General features: G+C 36.0%; 3 protein-coding genes across 4 annotated transcripts; all 3 read left to right on the top strand.

The window, feature by feature from the left end:
• The first annotated feature begins 860 nt into the window (after positions 1-860).
• LOC123908114 (EH domain-containing protein 1-like) lies at positions 861-6,097 on the top strand. Its single transcript, XM_045958650.1, has 16 exons — positions 861-1,155; positions 1,261-1,340; positions 1,521-1,589; positions 1,695-1,752; positions 2,641-2,696; positions 2,798-2,840; positions 2,936-2,988; positions 3,325-3,438; positions 3,587-3,689; positions 3,813-3,862; positions 4,033-4,161; positions 4,250-4,501; positions 4,684-4,763; positions 5,082-5,208; positions 5,344-5,487; positions 5,567-6,097. Exons 1-16 carry the CDS (start codon positions 1,071-1,073, stop codon positions 5,750-5,752), a joined length of 1,629 nt encoding a protein of 542 aa, XP_045814606.1. The 5' UTR covers positions 861-1,070; the 3' UTR covers positions 5,753-6,097.
• Positions 6,098-6,197: 100 nt separating this feature from the next.
• On the top strand, positions 6,198-10,080 carry LOC123908115 (tropinone reductase-like 3). Of its 2 annotated transcripts, XM_045958652.1 has the most exons (7): positions 7,112-7,152; positions 7,221-7,353; positions 7,441-7,557; positions 7,851-7,985; positions 8,114-8,239; positions 8,341-8,442; positions 9,696-10,080. In XM_045958652.1, the coding sequence occupies exons 2-7, from the start codon at positions 7,225-7,227 to the stop codon at positions 9,843-9,845; spliced, it is 759 nt and encodes a 252-aa protein (XP_045814608.1). In that variant the 5' UTR covers positions 7,112-7,152; positions 7,221-7,224; the 3' UTR covers positions 9,846-10,080. The 2 variants fall into 2 exon arrangements, with proteins under 2 accessions (XP_045814607.1, XP_045814608.1); XM_045958651.1 differs by having other exon boundaries at positions 6,198-7,353.
• A 1,048-nt stretch (positions 10,081-11,128) lies between these two features.
• On the top strand, positions 11,129-15,020 carry LOC123910095 (serine/threonine/tyrosine-protein kinase HT1). The gene is made up of 3 exons (XM_045961142.1): positions 11,129-12,920; positions 13,686-14,141; positions 14,660-15,020. The coding sequence occupies exons 1-3, from the start codon at positions 12,474-12,476 to the stop codon at positions 14,906-14,908; spliced, it is 1,152 nt and encodes a 383-aa protein (XP_045817098.1). The 5' UTR covers positions 11,129-12,473; the 3' UTR covers positions 14,909-15,020.
• Positions 15,021-18,593: the final 3,573 nt, after the last annotated feature.

Below are 18,593 nucleotides of genomic sequence, written 5' to 3'. Positions count from 1 at the left end.
TTACAATGAAGACAATGAGGGTCAAACTTAAAATCTCATGCATATTGTCTAATTTTCTCACAACTAGATCAAACCTAGTGGATTAATGTCACAATCATTTAATAGTGGAAAATAGTTACCTTCCACTTGCGGGGAAAATAAATTGGAAACGTTGAAAAAAAAATTATATTAACACTCCGTGTATTTTTTGCATTAACTGTCTCCTAAAAACTATAATTTTTCTTATGAAAATTAGTCTAGTAAATTTTTGTTTAGAATAACTAAGAGTGATGCTCATCGATAATAAATTAGTTCGAGTTGTAAGAGTCTTGCAATCATTAAATGGGTGGTTTAAGATTTGATCTCCAACTTTTATAGGAGCATATAAAGAAAATAGTCTCTGACTCTTAAATCTAATATCAATATTGATCCTTAACGCTAATTTTACACAAAAAAAAAATGATGTGTCATTTTTTTTTAGAGCATATGGCTTGATGATGTGACACCGGAAAACAAAATGAGTCATCATATCCATCATCATCAACGACATATTCATCTCCATAAAATTGGCGCGTCATCTTCCATAAAGTTAGAGGCGAAATTAGGGTTAGTTTGAATTTAACTTATTTTTAATTTTATGAAAATAGTTTATGCAAATAAATAAACATTATTATTATTATAAGTTTTTAAAGTTAATTTATGAGAAAATAATTTATAAAGATTATTGAAAACTTAAAGCTTAAAAATAAGTCAATTTAAACTAACACTTAATTGATAACCAAAAATTCAAACAAATAGGTTGATTATTTCCACTAAAAAAAATACTACTACTACTGTACTAGCATACTAGTAGTAGTAATTCGTAGAAGAGAATCTAAGAAAGTGCCAAATCGGGTCTAACATAGTATTTTCTCGGAAATAAAACAGGTTTTCACTTTTCACAGCAGTTGCACTTAATCACACGCTATAAGCAAAATCTGAATATTCAATTGAAGTAAACGATGCAAAGCTGGACTTAATACTATTAAAATGTCAAATAAACAAAAACTCGAGATTTGATTGCGTAACTATACAGAGAGAGATTCCAAAAGATGAAAACAGTTTCCGATTGGATCCATTCATCTCCGAATGAACAAATCAACACTTACCAACAATGGTTCATCTCGGCAGATTCAGGTTTTTTTCTACTCCATTTCACTTTCTTTCGTATACATTCATATCATAAAATCGATTTATCACTTTTTCTTTTCGCTTTTCATTGATTATATTACTTGATTGTAGATGGTGATGGCCGTGTCAGTGGAAATGATGCTACTAAATTCTTCGCTCTCTCCAACTTGTCTCGTCCTCAACTCAAACAGGTATGTAATTATTTTTATTTTATTTATTTTTTCAATTTTTGTTCCGCATTTCAATTAAAATTAAGTTATCAAATGTCAATTCAATCTTTAATTAAGTTAGATGAACTCTTTTTTATAGTTTAAGCTTGTTTAATTGTTGTATTGATTCAATAATAATAATTTCATGTTTCCTCATTATAGGTTTGGGCTATCGCGGATACCAAACGACAAGGTTTTTTAGGTTTTGAAGAGTTTGTTACTGCAATGCAGGTTATATACATTTTGAAATACTGAATGAATGTTGAGTTTTATTATGGATGGATTATTTGTTATCGAAATCTGACTTTAAAATTGATTTTTTGTTGTAATAAACAGCTCATTTCTGTGGGACAGGCAGGGTATGATCTTAACTCAGATATCCTTAAAACTCAAAGTAAGTTCACTGATTAGTGCGTTTTATTTTATGGTTTTGTGGCCTTGTATATGTTTGTATTGATATTTGTCTTATCAATGGAGAGAATATGATCCGCTCCTCCTATTTATTATTGTTATCGACTTCTTGTTTGAAAACATAAGGCATCCTCGAGATAGATTGAGGGGTGATGGATTCGTCAGTGCTGGTTGTCTCCATCTAGATGGTGGTGCCGGTCCGAAAGGCGAAGGGAGGTACCTGCAAAAGGCACTCTGATGCCAAAGTCAGTCTCCACATAATATTATAGTAGTGACTAGTGAAGTTTAGGGGATTAGAAATACCTTAAATAGGGTTATAAATATTCTTATATGGGAGTTTAATGGGCCTTGGTAAACATGTTCTGGACTCGGTCAGCTATTCCAATCCAGTCCAGTTATGAACTTTCAACGTGTTATGGATGATGAAGTGAGGTCTCATGAAATGGCCTCTTTATCTGTTGAATGTAGATGATTTGGCATGATACTGGGTACTGAGTGTGTAGCTAGTAGCTACGAGGCTTAATTAAAGGATACTAACAAGAGAAAATTCATTATTGTTTAATTTCTTTGGTATTAATATTATAGATTTAAATTTCAAGGAATATTGAAACAGCAAACGGACCTGAGAAAATATTCTGGTCTTAATAATTGCAGAAATGGGTAACCTAGTAAACTCATGAACCGCCTAAACAGGGATGTTATTGGTTTCAATTTGCACAATATGATGCCATATGTATATCTGTTATTATCCGTTTGATAGAAAGAGACTGAGTTTCCCTTCAGTCTAACTTAAATTATTTTTTTTGCTCTTAGTAGCTGTGATATTTATTCGTTTTAACGCATTTAACCATCCCATTTCTATTTATTTCAGTTGACAATGAAAAGATCAGACCTCCAGTAATGGAAGGAATTGAGGCATTAGTAGTAGTAAGCGGTGCTTTTTATATCACTCTGTACTTCATCAATTAGATAGTACTATTTCTGTCGATTTCTTTTCTTATTGGTTTGTTTTCTGTTTTTTTTTTTAGAATAAAGAGAGTTCGAAAATAAATGCCCAACATGATTTATTTGGTTAGACACGTAATTTTTTTATTTCTTTATTCTTTATTAATGACACTTTATTGTTTAATTAATATTGATTGAATTATTTTACTTATACTACTTAGGTACTGTTCAGTCTCGGCCTTTTCCACCAAGTGCTTCAAAATCTATAAAGAAGGTGAGGACTCCAAATTTGTGCCCATTTTGACAAACCGATGTTTTTCCTATGAAAGCAAATAAAAAATGTAAAATAAAGACCGACCACGATGCTTTTATAGTTGAACAACCAATCTGTAAAAATGCTTACTAGTGCATATTTCTAATGGACTAATGATAGATAGTTTTCCGACGCTGAAATGAAAGGCCTTGTCTCTCTAGTCTCTACTATGCAAAAACAATTTGTAATGTGCATTTGTAAATTTGTTTATTTTCAAGCTCTACTATGTATGTCCTTACTTTATTTCAATATTTTGTGCGGTATATTCTAATATAGTAATTTATTTTTTATTTTTAGTTACCTCTCAGTGCAGTGACATCAATAATAGATGGCTTGAAGAAATTGTATGTGGAGCGGCTAAAACCGTTGGAGGTTACTTATCGATTCAATGATTTTGTATCTCCAGTATTGGTAAGTGATGTCTGCATTCAATATATAAATAAAATATGCTAATTTCTGTGCACTGCATGTGTGAACGATGTAATATCATGAATCATGACATATTATTCATGTCATTATGACTAATCAAGTTATGATGCTTCTGATTTGTCCCTTTCAGACCGACAGCGATTTTGATGCTAAACCAATGGTCATGCTTCTTGGTCAATATTCCACAGGGAAAACAACATTTATAAAACATTTGCTAAGATGTGAATATCCAGGTTAGTTAAGTTGTGGTTGATCTAGTAACTGCATTATATAAGTCCCTTCATGCATATATTTTGGCAATGGAAGGATATAAATTCCCTTACTAATCCTATCACATCACCTTACTCTTGATACAGGGGCACACATTGGACCAGAGCCTACCACTGACAGATTTGTTGCTGTCATGGTACTACAATCATTTTTTCCCCTTTTCTTTCTAGTATTACCTTTGGAAGTTAATCAAATCGAAACAAAACTCATCTTTTTGGGGAGTCAAAGATCATTTTGTAATTGTGAGTTCATTCCATAGTGTTCACAAAGGTTCAAAGCTCAATATGTCTTTATTTGTATTTGTAGTCTGGAACTGATGAGAGGAGCATTCCTGGAAATACTGTAGCAGTCGATGCTAGCATGCCTTTTAGTGGCCTGACAAGTTTTGGCAGTTCATTTTTGTCAAAGTTTCAATGCTCTCAAATGCCACATCCAGTGAGTTTAATTTTTTTATATCTTTCTAAATCCAGTTTTGCTCGGTTAGCATTTTTGTCCTGGAACTTTATAAAATATTTTCTTTCAGCTGCTAGATGAAATAACATTTGTGGACACCCCTGGTGTCCTCTCTGGAGAAAAGCAAAGGACTCAACGAAGTTATGATTTCACTGGTGTTATATCATGGTTTGCTGCAAAATGTGATTTGATTCTTCTCCTATTTGATCCTCACAAACTTGACATCAGTGATGAATTTAAACGAGTGATTGGCTCCCTGCGTGGTCATGACGACAAAATACGAGTGGTTTTGAACAAGGCGGATCAAATTGATACTCAACAAGTAAGACAATATCAACAACTTAATTTATTTATTTTGGTTTTTTTAAAGAGTCTAGTTGTGAAACTCACACACATTACACGCGTCTCAACAACTTAATTTAATCAGTTCTAAATATGTCTGACGGTTTATTTTGGAGTTTTTTGCCTACTTATGTGCCTTGTCCTTGTATTGTAATACTGCAGCTCATGAGAGTTTATGGAGCACTGATGTGGTCTTTGGGAAAAGTTCTGAATACTCCAGAGGTTGTACGTGTATATATTGGGTAGGTCAGTTGTCTTTGAAATGCAGATAATAATTCATTGATTTGCTTACAAGTGCTCAATTTTGGTATTTACTATTCATTTAAGCTTATGGTATCCTATTGCAATTGAACATCATAAGATTTTTATGTTTTTGCAGTTTTAGTGAAAAATGATCTTTATTATCTTTTCTTAGTTAGCCTTTTATAGGTGAATTAACATTTAAATGCATAGTGTCATCCCGTGCTTCACACTGTTTTCACATTACATTGATGGATCCATTCTCCAATTAATTTGACAGTCTTCAGCTGTTAGTTTATGCTACTTTCCTTGACTTTCAGCTCATTCAATGATAAGCCTATAAATGAAGGCTTTGTCGGCCCATTAGGACAGGAACTTTTTGAGAAGGAACAAAATGACCTCCTCTCAGATTTGGTAGATATTCCAAGAAAGGCGTGCGACGGTCGGGTACAGTTTTTTTTCATATTAATTTTAGACCTGGTCATACAAATGAGTAACAATATATAAATGTTGGAGATTGCTGCAGGCTTATACTCCTTTCATTTTCCGGTTCTAAAATTAGATGTCATTAAAATGGTGCAGATCAATGAATTTGTCAAACGTGCCAGATCTGCTAAAATCCATGCCTATATAATTAGTCATCTTAAGATGGAGATGCCTGCAATGATGGGCAAAGCTAAGGTGCAACAAAGGCTAATAGATAACCTTGAAGATGAATTTAGAAAGGTATCCTCCTTCAATTTTTGTTTCCTTATTTTGCTTAGTTTCTTAGTTACTTATTATTTACTATCATCGTGCAAAATAGGTTCAAAGGGAGTTTCATCTGCCAGCTGGTGATTTTCCTAATGTAGATCACTTCAGAGACGTTTTGAGTAGTTATAGTATCGACAAATTTGATAAATTGAAGCCTAAAATGATTCAAGCCGTAGATGACATGCTTGGTTATGAAATACCAGAGCTGTTAAAGAAATTTAGAAATCCTTATGATTAAGTTGAAAGATGTTTAAGCTTGTTGTTGATTTTGTCATGAATGTTTCTGACTGAGATTTTGATGTTTAGGTTTTTCTGAAATAACGGAAATATTTTTTATGTATGTGTTGAATGTCTAATGTCTACAACCTTTACAGTCCAGTCTATGGCATAAGATTGTAGAGAGTATTAGCGGCTGGTTTTGACAATTGCCACTCTATTTTGTTTGCATGTGAAGGTTACTCACTATCCCATTTACGATTTGTAGTGCACTCCTGAATGGGAGTGGGACGACAAAAGGTGCTCTTGTAAACTTGCTTTGCAATTATATCTAGACAAGACACATATGTTTATGACTTTATGTACATATCTTGTTTATTGGCTGCAGCATTTTTGGTTCATTACAGGCCTTTAAGTCATGGCTTCTGTGATGTTCTGATGTGAAGACATTCACATTTTGGTACCCTGCATTGTCTATTTCATTTGCAAGGGTGAAGTGCCAAGTTTTTTTTTCTGCTGTCTTGAGTTTTGTTGCCATTAAGTCTTCAAGCTCTGTTTTGAACTACATTGTTTTTAGGGTTCTATTTAAAATATTAGAAGAACTTGGAGGACTTATTTAATTATTATTTTTAATAAAAACAGTGGAGTGAAAGTAATTTTCTATAGTTTCATTGCATTTGCAAAACAAAAAAAAAGTTTCATTGCATTTTTTTGTCAAGTAGTTCGGTGGCTTAGAATTCCACTCTTATGAGTTCCACGGATCACATTAAAATCAAGTTTTATACTTAAGTTATTAAAATGTTAAATCAATTGATATTAAATTACATCATATAGTACACTGGTAGACAAATTAATGTGAAAATGAAAGGGATATAATTTGTATATTCCTCTTCTGGTTTCCGGCATAAGAATTGTAAATTACATGGGCTGTAGACCCAGATGATGAAAGTGGTCTTTTCTCCTTGTCTGTATTTTATTTTTTAAAAACTCCTTGTCTGTATTTGTAGCCTAAGAAAAATGTTTTTCAAGAGATATATCTTTCTTTTTGAAAAACTTTCAAGTGATATAGTATTAAAATAATATTAATCATTTTTTTTTGATACATGGATGAAATGATAAGTCATTGAAAACTCATACACAAAAAGTGGAGAGACCGGAGATCACATCCTGTTCATGACATCCGAAACTAACAATTTTAGCATTTTTACCGATTAACCTATAATTTGTGGACTATTAAAAATGCCAGATTCATTTTGACCCGTATCAGTATAAAAATCATTAAAATTAAATGATTAATTAATGGAGTAATACGATATGCAGTAAAAAAAAATGTCGGCGTTAATTCTTATGAGTCATGTACTAGTATGTAAAGAAATAAATAAAATGATGACACTGTAATAATCATCATCAATTGAATTCATCAGTACCAGAGTACTTCCTAATTCCTTCTTTTTCAGACAACCGAACCTAAGCGCGTGTTTGTTGAAAGTAGAAATGGAAATAGGAAAGAGATTGAAAGGAAAAATTGCGATCGTGACAGCTTCAACACAGGGAATTGGGTTTGCCATAGCCGAGAGACTTGGCTTGGAAGGTGCTTCTGTTGTTATCTCTTCTCGCAGACAGGTAGATATTCCCTTTTCTTTTCTACTATTTCATTAGTACTATTATAATAATAATAATAATTGAGGTTGCTCAATTGAATTGCCGCAGAAAAACGTTGATGTGGCTGCTGATAAACTCAGAGCCAAAGGAATTGATGTATTTGCAGTTGTTTGCCATGTCTCTAATGCTCAACAAAGGAAGGATTTGATCGACAAAACTGTCCAGGTCTCATCAATTTTCTTTATTCACACAAATCACGTGTTGATTTTATCTTGACCAAATGCATCTACATGTCTTTTAAGTTTTACGTTTGTATCGTATAGATCCTTTTAAGTTTAAGTAACAAATAGGTTTTGAAGTTTTACGTTTATTACAATTGTCTCATATGAGATTTGAGCTCGATTGCTTCAGCTTACAAAGTTAAACTCTTATCGCTGAGCTTAACACTCACTAATCATATTAGAGGACAGTATGATTTGTTATTATGTAGTTGAAATTTTTTGGTTTTTTATTTACAGAAGTATGGAAAGATAGATGTTGTTGTGTCTAATGCTGCTGCAAATCCTTCTGTCGATGCCATTTTGCAAACACAAGATTCAGTACTCGACAAATTATGGGAGATAAATGTCAAAGCTACTATACTTCTTCTCAAGGTAATTAAGCTGTGAAATAGACTCGAAAAATCGAATAAAAGAAACGATCCAATATATATGTTTTGGTGTTGTGCTCGTGTGTAAAACGGTGTCTGATGTGTTTTCAAACGTTATATTTTTTTACACAGGATGCAAGCCCATACTTGTCCAAGGGTTCTTCTGTTGTTATCATTTCATCGATTGCTGGTTATAACCCAGTGGCTTCTATGGCTATGTATGGAGTGACCAAAACAGCCCTTCTTGGACTTACCAAAGTTGGTATTTGGCTTTCAATTGTTCCTTCAAAAAACCATATGAATTGCTACTGTCTTTTGTTTGTTAAATCTGATAGTTATTATGTAAATATGATGTGTAGGCCCTGGCTGCTGAGATGGCTCCAAAAACTCGTGTAAATTGTGTTGCTCCTGGTTTTGTACCAACTAATTTTGCTTCTTTCATTACCAGTAATTCTGCTATGGTGAGTATCTTTTGAATCAAATAGGTTTTTCCTCTTGCCTCGAATCTCCATATGCACTGTATATCATTTACTATATAGCACCACTGACACTTTAGATTGAAGTCGTGACGTGATGAGTGTCTGTCACTTGTTGATGTTCAACATTGACAATTTTTTTAAATAGCCAAATATTTTTGATAAACCAAGTTGTGTACAAGAAGTACCAAAAAGGTATGACAAGAGGAACAAAATACACGTTGCAAGGCAGCATCCCAAGTCAAGCTAGATCAACTAAACTACACTCAGATATCCAAACAATAGGAAAAACTGATCGTCCTGCTAAACAAAACCAGAAAAACTAGCCATAGCAGCCAAACAAAACCAGCGGCGATGTCCTAAAAACACAAACAACGGCTGCTCAAAAACACCAGGTAAACCAACAAGCAAAAATAAGTAATAAACACATAAAAACAACAGCATAGCTCTGCCGAAATAAACCAAAACTCCTGTAAAAGCATCACTTCAATGTACACATGACAGCAATAGCATACGATGACTCGACATCCTCAGCCCCTTGCAAAGCAGTCAATCCGGTCCCAAATCCATTCATAATATAGCACTGGAGCCATCTTCAATCGCTTCAAACCCCACTTCCACGACAAAACCTTGATTTCATCGACTGCAACTCTGACTTCAAACTTCAAAGTCCCCATTAACAAACATTTTTTCATTTCTTGTCCTCCAAATGACCCAAAGCGTAATGTGTCAAATAAACAAAATCCGTTTCTCGCTTTTTTACTTCTAGCTGCCCCAGAAAGACTTTCTAAGAGTACAAAAAAATCTGGTGGCACTGGAAAAACCACCCCATAACCATCTAAAAATATCATACCATATGCTAGAAGAGAAATCACAATGCAAAAAAAGGTGAGCCGAACCTCTCAATACAAAACACACAATCTCGCAAATCTTCTGAATGAAGGACCCCTCGCCGTGCCAAATTTTGACGCGTTGGGATTCGATTGTGCAAAGGTTGCCAAGAGAAGGCAATCACTTTAGATGGAGCCGGACTATGCCAAATACGACGAAAAACCCCGACCTCCTTCTCTCTTAACCTATCAACCACAATTAAATCCTCTGAAGCGTATAATTGCATACAATCACTTCTATTTTTCCAAATTGTTATCGGTCTCTATGTGTTGGTGTCAATGTTGTGTCCAGTGCTGGTGCTTCATAGATCATTTATTGTTTGAATGGATTTTGTTATACTACTGTAGAGAGAGGAGCTTGAAGCGAAGACATTACTCGGAAGGCTTGGTACAACTGAGGACATGGGTGCTGCTGCAGCTTTTTTGGCATCTGATGATGCTTCTTATATAACAGGAGAAACTATAGTAGTTTCTGGTGGAGTGCCATCGAGACTGTAGCTTCCATTTTCATCTTCTAATGTGCTTCTGTTACAGGGTCTAAGCCCAAAATGTAATGGCGAAATTGGCATTGAGCTGGTTTTCACTTTAGTTATGAAATGATAGGGGTTGTTACTTTTTAAGAAGGGGAAATAATAGTTATCAAATGTTTTACTTTCATTTACTTTAAATAATGAATGATCTAAAAATCATATACAAGTTGTGTTAAAAATATGTTGGTTATGTTATGACATTGCATTTATCCATTATACTTTTTCCATAGTTCCCGTACTTTATACTGTATAGTTGAAAATTCTATGTCCCGCATTGACTAGAGATAAAGTCTGGTCAGAGTTTATGAAGTTTGCAGAATCATTACCTTATAAGATACTCCCTGCGGTCCTTATTATAAGAAACACTTTGAGAAAATCTCACAGACCAAGGAAGGTAAATTTTCTCATTAATGATTCTAACATTTTATGTTATATTCCAAAACTAACCTTTGACTAGCATGAGAAATAGACTTCTCTAATTAATGCACTAGCATTATAATGAATTATTTGATTGTATTTAATAAGGGTACAAATGGAATTGTGTCAAAGTGTTTCTTATAAAAAGAACCAAATAAAAATTCCAAAATGTTTCTTATAAAAAGGACCGGAGGGAGTATTTCATGGAATTGAGTTAGATACATATATTATTGTCCGGACAATCATTAATATTTTTAAATCTACTGCTTTATTAAACACATTGCACCAAGGTTGAAATGGGCTCACAAAATTTTCTATTCAATTACAAAATTTTAAGGTCTTTTATGTAATATTATGTTTTAAATTCACAACAAATAAAAAATTGGAGAATAATGTTAGCATTGAATAAGTTTGTGACGTATATTTCTTTTATATAAATAAAATAAAATTAGCAAGAAAATATAACTATTAAATAACATCAACTAGGGCATTCACATCACTAGAGGTGATGGGAACAATCTGTTTTGGGCCACATCTACTGATTGTAATGGATCATTTGGATGCTGAAAGATAGGATATGGTACGAGTACTATGTTCCTTAATCTTTCATCTTTATACGTTTATTGTCCCACACTTTTTTGTTGTTGACATATATAGTGTTCCACACTTCTATTTCATTTATAAAAAAGTAGCCAGTAATCAGATTCCGTACCTTTATTTATTCAAAGGTGTGATTCCAAGCTTGGAATCTCTGCTTTGCAAAATTTCAACTCATTGCTTGAATTGGAGTATAATTATATGATCTGCAATTGAAGTGTTTAAACTTTAAACAACATATATTGCCTCAATGAAATTGTATGTTATCTCCTAGTTAGTGCTCAAATTTTCACCAATATATGGAATAAAGTAACCTCACAAAAATGTCTGCCAATACTCTAGATATTATATATGTACACACCTTATGTACCTGTCAGTACCTCACCAAAGAGAAGCTAGATTTTCTGAGCAGAAGGAATGGCATTTGAATTTGATATTATGGCACTTGTCTTGTCATTTCTTTATCGATCGTAAACCGTAATTTTGATCTTTTAATATGTGAGGCGTTCTTAAATAGTGATTTCTTGGTAGGGAGGATCACGATATGATCCTCCGCAACTGCGATCAGGAGAGATGTAAACACTTAATGTCAGAACTGACCCTAAAATCAGTTTAGGCGGTACAGTATGACGGATACTGGTGGTGAAACAAAAAAAAGCAAAAAATTGACGCTGGACCAAATAGTCTATTAAAAATATGTTTGTGATTTTGATATATCATAGATTTAGGGATAAAAAGGACTTTTTACTATTTGTTTATCTTTAAATTGCGCTACCTGCCACTTGAATTTTAGGACTTTTATATTGTCCTAACAATGTGGTGCTTGCTACAGTTACTAGATGGGATATGGGACATATCCTAAAGTGGTATAAAAAGTGGAAATTGTTGGAGGAGCTGAATGCAAACCTCAAATCTACAAAACTTTGCACTGTGGCCACTACTTAACATTTGATTATGATTATGATTATGATTATGATGCATGCAAGAAAAGAAACCTAAACAGAACAGAACAGAACAGAAGCAAGGTAGTTCAATTAAATAGACCAAAAACATCTTTTTCTTCTCTCTATGGCTAATAATATGATAAGTTTACTTTTGAACCAAGCACTCACGAGATATCCCTGAAAACTTTTTCCTTTCAATTCATCTTTATGCTGCTAAACAACCTAATCCTCCTCATCTATCCTATTACAGAAAACCGTGAAAACTGTTTCTTCTTCCTCTTCCACATATTTTCATGAAACTTCTCTTCATTTTCTACCTATTTGCTTTATACAATGAAACTTCTCTTCATGTTCCTTTCTGTTTCTTTAGTTGTTATGTGCTGTAACAGTTTTTATCCTTCACAACTTTGATGAACCAAACATGGTTCCATAAAAACCAAAAGGGTCTTGTTTGATTTCATTAATGAATCATTTTGATACATGCTATTCAATTTTTGTCGTTGGAGCCTATGTTTCGAAATCGGTTTATGCACTTCTTGAAATCAATTCATACATTCAGAAGAAAAATTCCTTTTGACAGTCTGTATTTTTTATCATCATAAGCATCACACTACAACAATAAACCATTTCCATAAGGCATGAACTTTGCTAGAGCTTCAATGGCAGGTTCATGGTTCAACAAGCTTCGCCTGCGAAGGTCTAAGAGTAATAAACCTTTACCAGAGCCTTCTTCTTCGTCTTCTAAGGCTCGGTTAAATTCTGATGCAGACAACATGGAAAGAAAAAGATTTGATAGCTTAGAATCATGGTCCATGATATTGGACTCCGAGAATGTCGAAACGTGGGAAGCTTCAAAGGAGGATCAGGAAGAATGGACTGCTGATCTTTCTCAGCTTTTCATAGGTAACAAGTTTGCTTCTGGTGCTCACAGTCGAATTTACCGTGGAATTTACAAGCAGAGAGCTGTTGCTGTTAAAATGGTGAGGATACCTAATCAGAATGAAGAAAGAAGAACATTGCTAGAACAGCAATTCAAATCTGAAGTTGCTTTACTCTCACGTCTCTTTCATCCTAACATAGTGCAGGTAATTAATCAACTATTTTATCTAAGAAAGGTTTAATTAATAACTTCTTCTCCTAATAGTCTTTTGTTATATTTTTTTGTGTTTGTTTGGATTTTACTAAAAGAAATCAAGAGGTTCCTTATTTTTGAGAAATTATATTTTGATATTAAAATTTTGATGTCAGATACGGTGTCCTTTGGTTTTTATGTGTATTTTTTAAATACGTATAAATTAAGATAAAAATAGAGATAAACATATATACGGTGTATTTTGATGTTTAAATACGGCAACTCTTATTTTATTATTTTAAAAGACTCACAACCACTTACCACTTTAGTAGGGGAAAATTGACTACCAACTTGATCTTAAATTTGAGTTTTTACTTTTGTGTCATGTCAGATGCAACATGTGTGGCAGTTATATGATATACATCATCAACTTATGTCTATATTTGATCATACTCATGAACCTAATTGTCCTTAGACTTTAGATAGTAAAGTACCTAATCTATAACACTTGATACTACATCTACTCCCTCCGGCCACAATTATAAGTAAAATTGCACTTTTAAGATTCATTGAATAACTGATTTATTTGGACTATAATACAAACCAAATACATCAATTATTCAATAAATCTGAAAAGTGCAGTGTTGCTTATATTTGTGGCCAGAGAGAGTACATGCATAATAAATTTACTTTAATTTATTTACTCTATGAAGTGGTTTCCATATCTAAGTCAATTTTTTGAGTTGGTGATGACTTATGTGTGATTTTTAATTTACAGTTTATTGCAGCATGTAAAAAACCACCTGTGTACTGCATAATAACAGAATACATGTCACAAGGAACTCTAAGGATGTATCTGAACAAGAAAGAGCCTTACTCACTTTCAATAGAAACTGTACTAAGGTTAGCACTTGACATTTCAAGAGGTATGGAATACCTTCATTCTCAAGGTGTGATTCATAGAGATCTCAAATCAAATAACTTGCTTCTCAATGATGAGATGAGGGTTAAGGTGGCAGATTTCGGAACATCGTGTCTTGAAACACGGTGCCGAGAAACAAAAGGAAACATGGGAACTTATCGTTGGATGGCGCCTGAGATGATTAAGGAAAAACCGTATACTCGTAAAGTTGATGTGTATAGTTTTGGAATTGTGCTTTGGGAACTTACAACTGCTCTGCTTCCTTTTCAAGGAATGACTCCAGTACAAGCTGCTTTTGCAGTTGCTGAGAAGGTCAGAGCCTATTTCTAAATTTAAGCAATTCTCATCTTTACTATGATAAATAAATTAATGATTTTAGATTGCATGATAGCTAGCTGCATCACATCATATGATAAATTGTACATATAATACAACTCTTTTAATCAATGTGAGATTTCAAATTCCTACTTAAATTACAAACAAAACTTAGATTAACTAAATTATCCTTTTTGTGGTTACTCCAATAGGATTATATAAAGGAACACTATCACTAATTTTAAACTTTTTATATAAAACTGGCTTACAGCTTAGATGCGCAGGTCTAAAACAATTAGTTGTTAAGACTTTATGCAGCACAGACACAACATCGACACATTTGCTTACATGCAATTACTTCTATAGTTCTATTTTCTCAAATTATTATCAGTGTCGTGTCTGTGACAGTGTTTCATACATATGAGATATCAGAAGATCTTGAAATTCTCCTGAAGTCACAAACCTGTGTCAGCTAGCACTTGTTACTAATTGAGTTATATACATATTTTGAGCAGAATGAAAGGCCTCCACTGCCTGCAAGTTGTCAACCAGCACTTGCGCATCTAATAAAGCGATGTTGGTCAGCAAACCCTTCGAAGAGGCCAGATTTCAGTGATATTGTGTCTACTCTTGAGAGGTATGATGAATGTGTAAAGGAAGGTCTTCCTCTAACTCATCATTCAGGACTAGTCACCAAAAACTTCATTATCGAACGCTTAAAAGGCTGCGTCTCCATGAGTTCCTCCATACCTGTAAATGCTTAATTGAATTCATTCCCCTTCCCTATAAGGTATTAATTAATTGTTGTTGTCTTTCACTTCCATATTAAAACCTTAAATTCCTCATATAACTTGAATATAACATAGTTTACTTACACATGCTTCATGTTCTTTCAATTGTATTACCTATTTGTACCTAAGAAAAATTTCAACCTTTTTTTTTTCCTTAAATTTTCAGTTGTCTCATGTAATTAAAGTGATGAGTTATATATAATTTCATTAAATTAATGGAAAAATAAAGACACATATCATACAACTGAATGATTGTAATCTACACAACTTGGAGGAGGTTACATTACATCACATGTAGGTTTGTGTTTATTTATACTATGTTGTGTGGCTGCAACAACATTAGCCCCTATAAATCAACAACATTTATTCCATCAAAAAGTTGTGTGCAAACTATGTGCTGATGAATTAGCCTCTAAATGCATCAGCAGCAGCAGCAGCAACTCCGGCATTCCATCCACCAGCATCGCTGACTTTATTAATTCTTAAGACTACATTCTCCTTTTCTTAGTACATGATTGGATGTACGGTCAATTTAACAATCGAAGCTACAAATTGTAGCTTTTGACGGATGGTACACCACTGATCCAAACATACATTTCCACATTGAATTTGAATAAGTGCTAGCTTACCACTAAAAAATTGAAGCTTACACAATAACTAGTTTCAGTCTAATAGATAGGAAACATCAAAATACGGAAAATTTCTAATTCCTATCTAATAGATATCAAAATGAACATGCAAATTGGATCCTCTCCTTCCCAAATTGGCCGAGACTTGACAACACACAAGTAAAAATAGACATTTCTTGAAACTTACTTCTTTTGGGCCTATTAATAATAAGTTTGCGCGCATGTCTTAGAATCAACAACATATAATAATTTAGTCACTAACAGGCACAAAAGAAGTAAGTTTCCAGAAGTGCTTCAGTAAATATTTCTTCATCACATGTACTTTATAATTGTTACTATATAAGCGGAGTTGTTGCTAGCGGTAATATGAAGGCAGTACAATGTCGCTTCAATATCGTCCTTCGTATCACCACAGATGACCTTCTCCAACTTCAAGTTCAACCCAGTTTGTTTGTCATGCTTGGTAACAATCAGGGACAGCTTGTTTTCTCACAATTGTAGAAGCCAACAAAACAAGGAGAAGAATAACGTATTGAAGTCTCAAGATGCTCAAATCTTAATTTGTTCTGGACTGGACTAATGCTAGTCCACCTAGACCCTCTCAAGTCCACGTGGCTTGTCCAATCACCTCCATGTCAGCATGACACAACCTCTCAACCAAGATAGGGTAAAATTGCTATCCACACCCACTATCTAAGGGTAATATCTTGGCAGTCCCTCTTAATGGGCCTTGGCTAGTCCAGCCCACTAAGAGGACCTTTGGCCCAGAGCTGGGGGCTATAAATACTCTCCCATATGGGAGAGCAAGGTAGACACTATTCATTACTACAATCTCTATCTCTCTCTAACTTCTCTCTAAGTACCTCTTGCTCTCTTACTGACTTAAGCATCGGAGCACCTGCAGGTACAACCCCCCCCTCCGTGGACCATCTGCTCGGACCTGCTGCCCTATCATCTGCTCAACGGACTTCCAGCTGGCCTTCCACCTGTTCTGATCAACAGTTAAGATCAGTGGCGCCGACTGTGGGGATCTGAGTTCTCCCCTTCTTTATTGCCGACCAAGTAAACAAAGAACAAAACCAATCATTCACACTTCTGTCATGGCCAGTTCAACTCATTTTAACAATGACATCGAGGACGCTGCTCCTCCCGTTTCTCCCCGCCTGTCTCCTGCTCTCGTACCAGACCACCAGGCCCTCCCCGAGTCTGACCCAAGAGACGGGCAGGAAGTTTCCTGGACTTCGGAGGACGGCGACCTGGGCGTCCAGACGGAGAAGCAGGCTGGGAAGCGCCCCCAGTCCGAGCAGGGTAAGTCAGCAGAGACAGATTTGTCCGCTGCATCAGTTACCAACGCTGAGCTTGCTTCGCTCATAGCTGCTTTGAAGCAAACCACTGAGGCTCTCCAAGGCCAGAATCGCCGCTTGGACGAGCAGAACACCAGACTTGATCGCTTGGAGAGAAACCAACGATTTTCAAGGAACAATTCTCCCCCGAGGAGGACTCCTGTCTCTCAATCCCCTCCTCGTCAAGAGGTTGTCAAACAACGACGACCTGCACTTGAGCGGATTGAGCAGCCAAACAAGAAAAGAGACCACGTCTCCCCTCCCCGCGAGGGCGTATCTTCCCCTGTTTCAAAGAAAGGAAAAACGGTGGACCGAACACCACCCCGTCGTCATTCTCCTCAAGGACTTAGTTTGATGACCAAGCAAGCGCAACCTGTAAGCCGCAATCAATTCTCCAGAAGTCCAACTCCGGACCGTGAGGACTCACCTCCCCTAAATTCCCATGAGAGTGACGAGGAGGATCCTCGCTGCCCCCTATCTCATGATATTCTCCAGGCTCCTGTGCCAAAGGGATTCGAGCGACCACCTGCTCTCCCTGTATACGATGGACTGACAGACCCAGACGAGCACATTGCTTCAGTTAACGCTACCCTTAACTTCTTAAGGGTTAGCGGAGCAATCAGGTGCAGGATTTTTCCAACTACTCTCAGAAAAGGAGGAATGGCTTGGTACCACAGCCTACCCCCTCGTTCCATAGTATCCTGGATGGACCTATCCGACCAGTTCCGTAGACACTTCACTGCTTCCCGCAAGCAGCCGAAGACCGAGGCAGTCCTGGACGCCATCTTCCAGGCAGAAAATGAACCTCTTCGCAGCTTTATAGAAAGGTTCAACAGGGAGGCCGTCCAGGTTGAGACAACAGATGATATGAAGAAATACTTGCTCCAGAGGGGCCTCAGACCAAACAGCGATTTCGCAAAAGCCGTGGGAATCGAAAAACCACGCACATTCAGTGACCTTCTCCTCAAGTCCCAGGCATACATCCAGTACGAAGAGCAGCAAGCTGCAGACGCTGCCCGTTACGGACGAGTAGGAAACAATCAACCTGCCCCTCGTTCTAACGCTGAGCAGTCCAGTAGAGGAGGAGGAAGACCAAGAAGTGAAAGACCAGGAAGAGGCGAAAGGCCTAGGGAAACCCGAGGACCCCCCAGCACTTTTAGCAATTACACTCCCCTTAACAGGACAAGGGATGAAATTTGGAAGGAAGTTAATTCAGCAGAGTTTAGCAAGGCAGGGATTAAATTCCCAAGACAACAACCTGCCAAGCCAGGCCAGGATAAGACCAGGTTCTGCAAGTACCATAAAGGTTATGGCCACTACACTGATGACTGTGTCCAGTTGAAGGATGCTATTGAGATTCTGATAAGGAACGGACAGATTAAGCAATACGTGAAGCGGGACCGTGCTCCCCGGACAGATGCTGTTGAAACCAGCAATTCAGAGGAAGCTGCACCAGAGAGCTCAGGGCACAAGCCAGTTGCCCTGGCTATCTCCCGACCAGAAGATTTCTTCATCCCAGACCATCTGGATGACACCTACATTGCCCCTACATTAAACAAATGGGACGCTCTCGCCCAAGCAATGGTGATCTCCGGTGGTGGGTTCGACAAGCAGACTGTGGGATCAATCAAAAGGAAATTCGAAGAGCTATTAGATGGCTCCTCCAACAGAAGTGCAAGTATAGAC

This window comes from Trifolium pratense, linkage group LG2 (genome assembly GCF_020283565.1).
Source record: "Trifolium pratense cultivar HEN17-A07 linkage group LG2, ARS_RC_1.1, whole genome shotgun sequence".
NCBI lineage: Eukaryota > Viridiplantae > Streptophyta > Magnoliopsida > Fabales > Fabaceae > Trifolium > Trifolium pratense.
This window is presented reverse-complemented; position numbering and strand designations above follow the sequence as displayed.

Coding starts and splice junctions, on each gene's coding strand:
- LOC123908114 (XM_045958650.1), top strand. CDS start 1,071: ATGAAAACAGTTTCCGATTGGATCCATTCATCTCCGAATGAACAAATC. Junction 4,764..5,081: donor GTTGTACGTGTATATATTGG/GTAGGTCAGTTG, acceptor CTTGACTTTCAG/CTCATTCAATGATAAGCCTA. Junction 5,488..5,566: donor TTGAAGATGAATTTAGAAAG/GTATCCTCCTTC, acceptor CGTGCAAAATAG/GTTCAAAGGGAGTTTCATCT.
- LOC123908115 (XM_045958651.1), top strand. CDS start 7,225: ATGGAAATAGGAAAGAGATTGAAAGGAAAAATTGCGATCGTGACAGCT. Junction 7,986..8,113: donor CTACTATACTTCTTCTCAAG/GTAATTAAGCTG, acceptor TTTTTTACACAG/GATGCAAGCCCATACTTGTC. Junction 8,443..9,695: donor TTACCAGTAATTCTGCTATG/GTGAGTATCTTT, acceptor ATACTACTGTAG/AGAGAGGAGCTTGAAGCGAA.
- LOC123910095 (XM_045961142.1), top strand. CDS start 12,474: ATGAACTTTGCTAGAGCTTCAATGGCAGGTTCATGGTTCAACAAGCTT. Junction 12,921..13,685: donor TTCATCCTAACATAGTGCAG/GTAATTAATCAA, acceptor TTTAATTTACAG/TTTATTGCAGCATGTAAAAA. Junction 14,142..14,659: donor CTTTTGCAGTTGCTGAGAAG/GTCAGAGCCTAT, acceptor TATTTTGAGCAG/AATGAAAGGCCTCCACTGCC.